The sequence below is a fragment of the Acomys minous genome (assembly GCF_964271855.1).
Source record: "Acomys minous genome assembly, chromosome: 20".
Classification (NCBI taxonomy): Eukaryota; Metazoa; Chordata; class Mammalia; order Rodentia; family Muridae; genus Acomys; species Acomys minous.
In genome coordinates, this window is record NC_140502.1 from 13,144,273 (window position 1) to 13,157,032 (window position 12,760).

Genomic DNA, 12,760 nt, shown 5'->3' on the forward strand with positions numbered 1-12,760 from the left:
ACTGGGCTGCCTGTCTGTGTTGCTGTTTCATGTCCTGTTTCTAGCAGCTTCCATGTCTGTGTTTATCTTGGTCAGCTAGTCATGTTTACTGCTCTGAGAACATACCCCTCCCTTCCTTGAGACTTGTTCTCCTGTGTGCAATCACCACTTGAGGGATTTCACCTGGGAGGAGGATTCCTGTTTTGCTGCCTATGAGAAGGCTCTTTAGAACTCTGGAAAAGAGACTAATAAACCACTGCCCTGGCTGTTGCTGCAGCTGCTGTTCTCTTAGCATGAAGGACCCGCTGTGTTATTGTGTGTGGGGTGTGTGTGTGTGTGTGTGTGTGTGTGTGTGTGTGTGTGTGTGTGTGTGTGTGTGTGTATGAGTTAAATACGCAGACCCTCGCCCTCGACTCGGTACTCTGGTGGTGCAGGCAGCACAAAGACAATAACTATATGTGGACAAGGAGTCTCTTTGCCTTTTATTGGTAGAAGATTGTAAGTAGAAGGGACCGTGCATCATATATAGCATCCAAAGTCACACAATACTGTCCTGTGCAAGATAGGAGGCAGATACACATTCTGTATATTCTAATAATTTCCCTGCATTACTCGAGAAAAAAACATTAAAAATAAGCAACTGTTTTTTTTTACTTTTTTACATAAAATTAATTTATTTTCCTTACATCTTACTGGAGCTTCTCATCCTTCGTCTCCTTTCAGTCCTTCCTACCTCTTTCCACCCAGTCTAATCCTCCATTTTTCTTAAGAAAAGGAGAGGCCTCCAATGGATATCAACCAGCATCAGCACATCAAATTGCAGTAAGCCTAAGGGCATCCTCTCCCATTGATGTAGACAAGGCTAGGCAGTAGGAGGGGAATAGGAGAAAAGGGTCCCAAAAGCAGCCAATAGAGTCAGACACAGCCCTTTCTCCTCTGTTAAGAACCACCCAAGAAGCTCATGCTACACAATTTAGACATCCATGCAGAAGGCCTTTGTCAGTCCCATGAAAGCTCATTCGTTGGAAATTTACTCTTTCTGAGTCACTAATGGTACCAAGATAGTTGATTCAGTAGGTTTTCTTGTGGTGCCCTTGACCCCTCTGACTCCTTTAATTCTTCATCCTACTCCTTCACAGGATTCCCCAAGCCATGCATCATGTTAGGCTATGGGGCTCTGCATCTGTTTCCATCAGTTGCTCGGTGAAACATCCCTAATGATAATTATACTAGGCTGCTGTCTCTGCACATCCAGGAGGCAGGACAAATTGTAGGTCAAAGATTTCACAGCTGGGTTGAAGTGCCAAAACCTTTATTGGAAGTCTTTTCTGGTAAAAAAAGAAAATCTGCTAATTAAGGGTCGTTATCTTCTATTACTTGGAGTCTTAGCTACAGTCACTTTCATGGTTTCCTAGAAGTTTCCATTGCCTTTGGCTTCTAGACTGTTTCTGAGATGTGCAACCATTCTAGTCTTTTCTCCCTGTATTCTCAGGATCCATTTTTCCCCAATTGACCCCTCTTGCTCCCATTCCCACTCCCACCTGTGTTCAGGCTCCTTCTCCATCCACCCAAGATGTCTGTCCTGTTTCTCCTTCTCAGTGAAATCCTAGAGTCGTCCACTCCTCCTCCCTCTGTTACTTAGCTTCTTTGACCCTGTGGGTTGTTGGCTAGTTATCCTTTATTTTACAGCTAATATCCACTTATAAGTGATCACACACTATGTTTGTCTATATGGGTTTGGGTTATATCATTTTGCATGATCATTCTTTGTTCCCATCATTTGCTGCAAATTCCATATTGCAATTGTTTGTACTAGCTGATTAATAAAGCACTGTATACCTGAACTGCATTTTCGGTTTACATTGTTCAGTTGAGGGGTATATAGGTTGATTCCAGTTTCTGGCTACCACAAATATAGCTCCTGTGAACATAGCTGAACAAATATCATTATAGGATGGTAGAAAATATTTTGTGTATATGCTTATGAGTGGTATAGCTCCATCATGAGGTTAGATCAATTTCCAATTTTTAAGAAACTGCCAAATTGGTTTTCAAGAGTAGTCTCTGTTTCCTTTCTGTTCTCATGAAATAGGTATATCCTATTCTATCAAATCTTAATATTATTCATCACATTGTCTGCCTCTCAATTAGATATTGCATTTCAACACTGGTAATTTCTTCGACAAATTAAATTTATATTCATTGTATCCTATTAAAGGTATCTGGTAAAGGTGTGTCTGCATATCAGCTAGGTTATACAGACTTATAAGGTATTTGGACATAATCAGAATAGACATTTTGATGGGTTTAAGTAACTCAAGAGGAACACATAAAAATGAGATAGTGGTGGAAAGATGTAAAACGTTATAATTGTAAACTGAGGGGTAAACTAGAATAAAACTCACCTGCTGATATAAAATATAAAAAGAATACTAACTATAACAAATGTTATAAGTATTTTTAAAGGAAATAAGTTGATTTGTATTTTTTAAAAAGTAAGTGAAATCTATATACAATGGGATATAAAGACTAGAATTTCTTATGCTTGTGACTCCAATGTTACTTGCACCTTCCAGTGACCCATTCAATTTTGAGGCATCTTAAAATCTCAATGCCTCCCCAAATCACTGTGTCTTTGGAGGTACTCACAATGAACTCTCAGAAGTCTTTGTCAATTGACAATTGGAGAAAGTTTCATGAATAATTTTGTCTCCCAAAGCCAGCATTGTCATCACCACTACAGATGAAAAGAAAATTGCAGTTCTGCAGGGAGGTGAGGTCATAGTGACACAGACCTCGCCCTCAGGTCTTGAGCTGGCTCTCTCACAGCCCTGCTTATTAATGAGTCTGAGATGTGCTGAATGGAGCCACCATCCTGCAGAAGCAAGAATCCAGGTGAGTGCTTTGCTATCACTCTGAGTGTCAGAGTCAGTAGAGAAGAGAGGACTTAGTATATGTTCAAGTGTGGTAGTGGGAAGTTGGTGTAGAAATAGATCCATGGAACTGAGAATGGTATAGGAGGAATTGCATAACTAAGAGATGAGTGGGAGTGACGGAAGTGTTCCTAACTTTGTCCCAGTTCCTGTTGGTCCTTACTCTGATTTTATTTGCCAACTGTGACTGACTTAGGCTACAACAGGACACTGCAGGCCATTTATAAAGGTGCTGAAGGACTATTGTAGGAAATCACTGTGAAAATTCACCTACTCTATATGACATGTAGTGTATCTCCTTAGTAGTAGTTCTTGGAGGAGGTGGAGGAGGAGAACAAGGTGGAGGAGGACAAGAAGGTGGATGGGGAGGAGAAGGAGAAGGTGGAAAAGAAGATAAAGGATGAAGAGGAGGAGTGAACTCATCATGATTCCATTCCCATAGTGGACATTTAAATGGAACTATAAGAAGGTCACATTCTTGGGTAGGGTAAATATATTATCAGTTTCTGGATGTAAACATATTTTTATTTGGCACATCACCTCCTGCCTTTTAGAGGCATTAGTAACTGATTCTGTGTTTAATGGCCATTGGTGCAATGACTGATTTGAAGTCTCTTTCATTTGAACTTGGGAAGGTATTATGGAAGAGAGTTGCATTACAAGTATTGTGCATGGTTGGATAAGACCAAACATGTCCTGACTTATCTCTCCTTGGTTAGTCATACTCTAAATGTCAGAAGAATCTGATTGGCCTAAGTAAATGTTACTGACTTTATAGCACAGATGATGAAACATTTAGTAAAAGATGTAATGGATTAGTATTTGCTATTCCTAAGAGCACTTGCTCAGATATTTTCTGTTTGTCTGCAGTGTTTTCAAACTGTAAACACTGCCACTCTAAAAGCACGCTATTATATAATAAATATGTTATATTTGGAGGACACATTCTTAAGATTCTTTACAGTGGAGTTATAGGACAGATAAAAGTAAAATCTTTTCAGGTTTGTTTTCTATTTGTGACTGAACTTGTAAACCTAGACGTATAATGAAAAAAACCAAACACATAATCTGTACCTTTGGAATAGCCATTAGTCTGCTTTTGTCTGTGAACCCTGTATAAATAAAGAAAAACCTACTTTTCCTTGTATAAATAGGGTTTGTTGTCCTAAGGGTGTTACCCAACTTAACTGTATCAATGGACAGTCCAACACTTGTCCACGTTTGTACCATCACTACTTTGCACTAATTCATGGTATCTAAGCTCAGGCAGTATCATTATTCACAAATATTGGATAACATGTGTTGCAACAATGCTCTTAAATGTGATTCCATGAATGTTATGTGCAGACCTCAGCTGCCACCAAAACTGACATTCAAAAAAAAAAACTTAAACCAAAATCACATTCTTCCTTTATTTGTGACTTCATAACATACATCTCATGGATTTTGTGCCAAGGGAAACATTACAAGGAACACAGTAGAATAAAACAATAGATTATAAATTCTTCTTTCTTTGACAAAAACATTACTGTTGTTATTCTTAGCACTGGGGTTACTGGCATGCAGGCTTCTATTTGTTCTTCCCAAGCAGATCTCATCAGTTTTCTACAGAACTTGTGGGCACATTCAGATAATGCAAAGATATAAGGTTCTTGGTTTATTTACAAACATGTACAGGATTGTAACTCTTATTCCTTTTTTCTTTCATGGTTTGTTCCGTTTTCTTTTCTTTTCTTTTAGTTAACTTAAAGAAGCTGGTTTCTTTAAAATCTCTTTATATTTACAGTTTTGGTTGATCCAATTCTTTCATTTTTCTTTCTGCTCTCATTAACATTATCTGACTTGGGTACATTATTTATCCTACTCTCGTATTATGTTTTCTTTATTTCCTCACCGTGTCTCATACAAGCTCTGTGTCATCATCTAAGGAGCTGCATTAAAATATCATTAGCTCAACACATGTTTATCCCACATAAAGAAACATTTCTTATAAGAATAAGCAAAGAAACTATATTAAGACAGAATACAGGCTAGGGATCTTTGTGCATCTGGATTAATTTACTTAATAGAATGCTTTCTATTTTGTTTCTTATCCTTTCCCTCTGCAGTGCCAACACATAGAGAAAAGACAGCTAGTATCTGATAGTCTCTAAGGTCTCAGAATATCTCAAAAAATGTTTTAACTTCTTCACAGCTGCTTCTGCCTTATGGAGAGATGGAAGCACCAACAAAAGAAAAACGCATCCACTAAATCTAGGCCCTCAAAACACATGTAATGGATGCTCAGTTTGATCTTCATGTGGGTGCCCTAGTAATAAGAGTAGCTTCTGTCTACGGACACTTTGCCTGCTTTCGATTGCTTTGCCTTATCCAGGCTGCCTAGTCTGGCCTCAGTGCATAAGGATGAACTCAGTTCTTTTGCGACTTGATGTAGGGAGGTGTGTGTGTCTGTGTGTGTGTGTGTCTGTGTGTCTGTGTATTGTGCTACCATTTTCTGAGGTAGGGGAAGGCAGATAGAGGGAAGTGCATAAGAGGGAGAATAACTGGAAGATGACTCTTGAGGTTATGATCAGGATGTAAAGTGAATATATAAATTAAAAATAAATTTAAAAGTTAAAATAGAGTGTTGTGTTATAAGTATTCTTGTTATACAGCATTCCTAAAAAATATCAATATATTCTGAAAATCTTACACCATGTTTACTTTTATTACTTATTTTATTATTATTTATTCATTTTTCTCACTGGCCAACATCACATCACCTTTTTTTTTACATTTCTTTTTTTTTTTACTTTATTAATTTATTCTTGTTACATCTCAATGGTTATCCCATCCCTTGTATCTTCCCATTCTTCCCTCCCTCCCATTTTCCCCTTATTCCCCTACCCTATGACTATTCCTGAGGGAAATTACCTCCCCCTGTATATGCTCATAGGGTATCAAGTCTCTTCTTGGTAACCTGCTGTCCTTCCTCTGAGTGCCACCAGGTCTTCCCCTCCAGGAGACATGGTCAAAGGTGAGGCACCAGAGTATGTGAGAAAGTAATATCCCACTCTCCACTCTACTGTGGAGAGTGTTCTGTCCATTGTCTAGAGTGATTCATATCATGTGAAACTTTTTGTCTGTTCTTCCATCACTATGTATGTTATAAGGATTGAGCATTCTCACAGTAAAAACATGGAAAGTAAAGATTCTCACAAAGAAGTTCTGGAAGAGGTGTTTCTGTGTGTCTCTTCTGGCTTTGTACTCAGGAGTATAAAGGACCCTCTGTTTCAGTCTATCAGTGACTCTATTGATTGGTGGATTCCTCTTTCACCACAACCTGCAATCATTTGCAGTTATTCGTTAAACCACATAAACTGTGTGGACAGACTCTAAAGGACATTGTGCTGAATCACAAAATGAACTTCTGGAATCTGGCAATCAAAATTGTTTTCTTATCACAAACAACCATTGGAATTTTGGCAAATTTTTCTCTTTTGTTCTGCTATCTCGGTCTTTACTACAGAGAATGCAAACTGAAGCCCACAGATTTGATTCTCATGCATCTAATGGCAGCCAATGCCTTGATCATTCTCTCTGCAGGAGTTCCCCAAACAATGGCAGTCTGGGGATTGAAGAAGTTCTTGTCTGATTTTGGATGCAATTTCATAGTGTACATTCAACAAATTGCCCGGAGTGTGTCCATTGGAACCACATGTCTCTTGAGTGTCTTCCAGGCTGTCACCATCAGTCCTAGGAAATTGTGTTGGACAGATCATAAAGCCAAAGCTGAGAAGTACATTGGATGCTGCACACTTATTATCTGGGTCTTGTACTTGTTGATAAATTTCATTTTTCTTGTATATCCATTTAGTAAAAGCAATACAAAAAATGTGACAACAAAGCGAGATTTAGAATACTGTTCCATTGTAGGGATTGATCCAATTGGTGGGTCCCTCTATACAGCATTGGTGGTGTGTCCTGAAGTCTTCCTTTCTGGGCTCATTGCGTGGTCCAGTGGCTACATGATTGTCCTCCTGTTGAGACACAAACAGGTGGCTCAACACATCCGCAGCACTCATAATTCCAGCAGGACTTCCCCTGAGTCCAGAGCCACCCAGAACATCCTGTCCCTCGTGTCTCTCTTTCTGGGTTTTTATACTCTATCCTCCTTCTTAAGAGGCTGCATTGCTCTGTTGCCTAAACACAACTGGTGGCTAGTTAACATCACTCCCTTCATTTCTCTTTCTTTTCCCTCTTTTGGACCTTTTGTTATTATGAATCATTACTCTGTTATGCCCAGGTTCAGTTTCTTCCGGATAAGGAATAAACCGTCTTAATCATATTTTAATTATTTAAATGATATGTTTTGCCTTGTATCCACTGGTTGATTCACACTTTTTCCTCAAAAAGTTAATACAGTGACTTAAAGAGGGGGTTGGCACTTTCTGTTTGAAAGATTAGAAAGATGACCATACAAGTTTTCTACTTGGTGAATTAGGAATAGACAAAAGCTTCCATATTATTTGAGTCTCATTTCTGTCAACTTGCAGCTGTGAGAGTCTTCTTAATACCCACCTGATATGCAAAGGGGTCAGCAAGAATTCTGTCAATTATACTAAACTTCTTGTGGAGTCATCCAGGCAGGGCAGCTTGGATGCATATGGCTATCACAGCCAGTTTTAGGGGGCCAATATTCTACCTGTCAAAAACTGAAAACATGTGTGGCCATGAACTTGTTCTGTAGAAGGCTGTAGGACCATCACAGGAGTAATATTACCATAGAAGTAATATCTGTTACCTCATACAGATATCAATAGAAGATTGATTGTTTTAACATGATTTGAAGATCCTTTGCTAATATTTTAGTGAGAAATTTTTATCGACATGCTTATTGGATAATAACTTTATTTGTCATTGTTCTGTTCTTATCTGTTTGGCATCATGATAATGGTAATGTCAGCAAAAAGTACTTGGAGAAATTAATGCAGGTATTTTGGGGTCCGTTTTGAGATTTGTTGAAAAGCTAAAAATTGGAAGTATGATTAGATTGAAGTATTCAAATCCTGGGTCTATACCCAGTGAACTCCTTCTTATACCATAGAAATATTTGAATATGGATTATCCTTGCTGTTTTATTTATTGTAGCAATGAAATGGCATGTTCCTACATATACATAAACAGAAAAATCCAACTTAAATACTTTTCATATATAATGTGTACTATAACTTGACTACAGTGAAAGATAGAATCATAAGATGTATAGAAAAATTGATGTACTGATAATGCATAACATTAAGCCAGGTCACACAAACTCAGGAAGAAAAAAAGTACATATTCTCCGGTTGTTTTAAAGAAAGAGAATCCCAATCACGTAACCTTACTAATAAAGACTCAGGAGTTAGGATGCTGGAGTCAAATCCTACTAACTCAGAAAGGCAGAGAAAGCACCCAACTGAATTTACTACTCAGCTCATGTCCCAAATAGAAAGAACAGCTAGGTCACATGACATCCCAAGAGTAGAAAGCCAAAAGCTTAAAACCAAAGTGTTATTTATCTATCTCCATGCTGTCTTTTGTTTATAGTTTTCTTTAAATTATTTTATATTTGCATGTGTACATTTATATTATTACACATACATACAATAGATTACCTCTGTCAAGAAGAACCGTGACACGATCAGGAATTGTATAAGTGTTACACACTTAGTGTTTGGGCTATGTGTATTCGACAGCCCTGAAGAAGACATCTTTCCTATCTTGGTACATCAGAGTTTCTGAACGTAAATCAGTCTCCATCACATATTCTCATTATCTACTTATCACATTTATCTAGAGCTAAAACCATCTTAACACCTAAGCAATTAAGCTTTATTGTAAAACTAAGCTACTTGGTCTTCAACCCACTCAGAGTCTTGGGAATCCAACTCCCATTCTAACTGTCAATATGCTTAGAGATCTTCCACATATTTAGATATTGAGTATAATGTTGTGTGATGTAATCTCGGAGCTTATATATTGGTCCCATTATATGATGAGATTCATAATTTTGTGGAACTTATATGTTCTAATAGCAAAGAGCAAACATCAAATGGATACCATGCTATGGTGCTTTCCCCCCATCTTGGCAAAGCACATGACTGTCCAGATGGATAGAAGCTGTGACCCATTTTTCCTACCTGTCTATTGTACAATATATACGATCCCAATGAAAAACCACATCTCGTTCTTTACAGAAATAGACTAAAATAATTCTAAAATTCATGTGGCATCACAAAAGACCCCATTAGCCACAGCAACCAATATCAATGCTGGAGCGATTACCATTCCAATCTTAAGAAATACTATAAAGACATAATGATGAAATTATATGACATAACCATAAATAACAGATGTAAAAAAAAAGGACAAAATTGAAGACCCAGGCATGAGTACGTATACCTTCAGGCATTTAGTATTTGAAAAATGTGCCAAGAACTCATGATGGTTCAGAGATGCATTATCAACAAATGGCGCTGTGAAGACTAAATTTCCACAGTGAGGAAAATGACATTACTTTTGTATCGGCAAGTTTGCACAAAAATTAAATCCAAATGGAAAAGGGGCCCTAAACATGAGTGCCAAAACTTTAAACATGCTATAGTAAAATATTGACAGGAACTTACATGGTATAGCTCTATGGAAGTACTTTTTTATAGAGGTACTTTTGCTTAAGAATTAAGAAAAATTTTTTCCTTTTTCTTCATATATATTGTTCTTTGATGATTTTATATGTATACATATTTATACACATACATACTATTCCATTGACATCCTTCTCTGTTGCTGGTGTGATGCTTTCAAAATCAAAAGGTCCATCAAGGTGCAGTACTTCTTCTGCTCATTTGACAAGCACCACACCAAGAATCCAACAGGATCTGCGTGCCAGTCTGGGAATACTGAGATATCCATCCTCATTGAATGTCCACTTTAATGAAAACATGGATATCCAAGATATCAAAATTATAAAAATATTTAATACAATACATGTACATATTTGTGATTCTTAAGTTCATCTAATTTATTAATGGCCATATTAGCCATTAATGTTTTGGGATACTTCAATACCAGTGGTGACTTTGCATACGTAGTCAGTTAGGTATGTGCACAGGTTTGAGGAATCCAATTGACAAAGGCTTCCCCTGAGGGTCTATTGTACATAGAGGGGACACAGCTTCTTCTCTAAAGCCTGAAATATGCAAAGGAAGAGCCAGATGTTGGCTGGAGCAGACCTTTAGGGATGCTGCAGTTTCTGGTTATGAGAAACAAGTTTTCCCACACTAAGGGGCTAAGGTTAGATTCCAAGGCTGCTGTGTGCTTGATATTTAATGTTTTCCTTGAAATATCTTGTGTTCATCTTGCACAGGAGTGTTTGCTTCAACATTCCATTGATTTTGACTCATTTTATAATAGTCTATTATTACTATTATTGTTGTTGTTGTTGTTATTGTTACTATTACCATTATTATTTTTCGTTTCTGTTTTTCTGGAAAAGTCTAAATAAGATGCTATAAATCTTAATAAAATTGTTTTCCATAAAACATAGCTTTTGTAAGATACTCAGAACCCTTTCTGGATCTACTTTATTTTCTGACTCCTAATCTTAATCTAGGTCACAAAGGAACATACAAGACAATGCCTACATACTCAAAAGCAGACTCAAGAATTAAATAGAAAATATACCATATTTTTAAAGCTACTATCAGAATTATTATGCCGTTATCCATTGGTATTTCCTTCTGATACTTTTTATTCCTTGGAAACTTCATACATGTGTAATGAAGTAGGATCATCTATCTATGCCTAACTGCTCGCTCCAAATCTACCTGTATCTCTCCTAACATCTTCCCCCTCTAATTTATCAAAGCCAGCACCAGCAGTGTTCTGTTGTCTGAGAAGCAGATATGGGGTCAACAATGAATTTGACATGAGTACACACACACACACACACATACACACACACACACACACACACACACACACACACACACACAAGACACAGAGGATGGCACTAAGCTCAACAACTTTATTTTTTCCTTCAGCTTATTTGTCGGGTCAAAAGGTTTCAAGCAATATAAAAACTAGAATGTGATTGCATCCTATGTTTCTTCCAATCAGTGATTACAATAACACATGATTCTATACCTCATGTTTTGCAAATGAAAGAACAAATTACTCCCAAGAACCCACATACAAACCTATCTAAGCAACCTATTATATATTAACAAAATGTAAGCAGGCAAGATATGGTTTTCTCACATGGTTTTATTTACTACAAATGAGGGGGAAACGCAGGCTGTAACTTGTGGTTACAAAAAAGGATCCAATCATTTTATTATTCATCTTCAATGGTAATCTTATAAAAATGAACTCTTAAAAGAAAAAGAAATCTAACCTTTTATATAAAAAGCAAGCAACCATTTTTACTTTGAACCATCAGGATGCACATCTATATTCCTTAACGTTTCTTTAAATAATTTCAGAAATGAAAGTGCGAAAATGGGTATAAGAAATTGATCATCACTTTTGTCATCCACCCACCTTTAGCAATAGAGGCACATCATTGAGTTCTACTCAGGCTGCCATTCTTCCTGCTGTCTGACTTCAAAACATCCCTTGCACTACTATCAAAGTGTGCCTCTCCAACTTCAAATTGTTCCCCAAAATTTTATACAGTAAAGCCACTAACAAAACATCTTAATCTAAGTTCATTAATAATATACATCTATAAATTATTTCTAAGTACGGTGGTAGAATCATGACTCTGCTGAAGCAGAAATATTTGGACAAGATCAGTCACTAATATTCTATTTCCCATGAAAGCTCATTGGTTGGAAATTTGTTCTTTCTGAGCCCTTAATGGTGCCAAGATAGTTGATTCTGTCGGTTTTCTTGTGGTGCCCTTGACCCCTCTGACTCCTTTAATTCTTCATCCTGCTCCTTCACAGGATTCCCCAAGCCATGCATCATGTTAGGCTGTGGGTCTCAGCATCTGTTTCCATCAGTTGCTGGGTGAAACCTCCCTTATGATAATCATGCTAGGCTCCTGTCTCTACACATAATATAGGCAGGACAAATTATAGACCAAAGGTTTTGCAGCTGGGTTGAAGTGCCAAAACCTCTATTGGAAGTCTTTCCTGGTTAGAGAAGATGGCTAACTAAGGATCCATTTTATCCATTACTAGGTTTTACAGCAAAGTCACATTCATGGTGTCCTGGGAGTTTTCATTCCTCTTGGCTTCTAGAAAGTTTCAGAGATATGCCCCCATTCTAGTCTTCTCTCCCAGCACTCTCTAGGTCCACTTTTCCCTACCTGATACCTCTTGCTCCCAGTCCCAGTCTCAGTCCTGTCCAGCTTTCTTCTACATCCACACAAGATGTCTATCCTATGTCTTTTTTTTAAGAGTATAATTGGACTTAGGGTTCCACAAAGTTAGAGTATATACTGACAGACCAAAAGGATGGGGTCAGGAACAGTCAAGAGCTCACATTTTACTTCACAATTAGGAAGCAGAACAAGTATTCTGGGAATAACAGGAGTATTTTGAAACCTAAAATCGGGATCCAACAAAGATACACTTACTAATTCTTCCCACTCAGCTCTACCAATCAGGGAACAACTATACAAACATATGATCAAAAAGGTATCCTATTACTTTTTCTCAATGAAATTCAAGAATCCCCCATTGCTCCCTCTGTTACTTAGCTTCTATGATTCTGTGGATTGTTGACTAGTTATCCTTTATATTACACTACTATCCACTTATAAGTGATCACACACTATGTTTGTCTTCATGGGTATGGGTTACCTCATGCAGCAGCATCTT

General features: G+C 37.5%; 1 protein-coding gene across 1 annotated transcript; it reads left to right on the top strand.

Moving 5' to 3' along the window:
• Positions 1–6,313: 6,313 nt before the first annotated feature.
• On the top strand, positions 6,314–7,234 carry LOC311591066 (vomeronasal type-1 receptor 4-like; the record flags this gene model as incomplete). The annotated part of the gene is made up of 1 exon (XM_084770434.1): positions 6,314–7,234. One exon carries the CDS (start codon positions 6,314–6,316, stop codon positions 7,232–7,234), a length of 921 nt encoding a protein of 306 aa, XP_084626560.1.
• Positions 7,235–12,760: the final 5,526 nt, after the last annotated feature.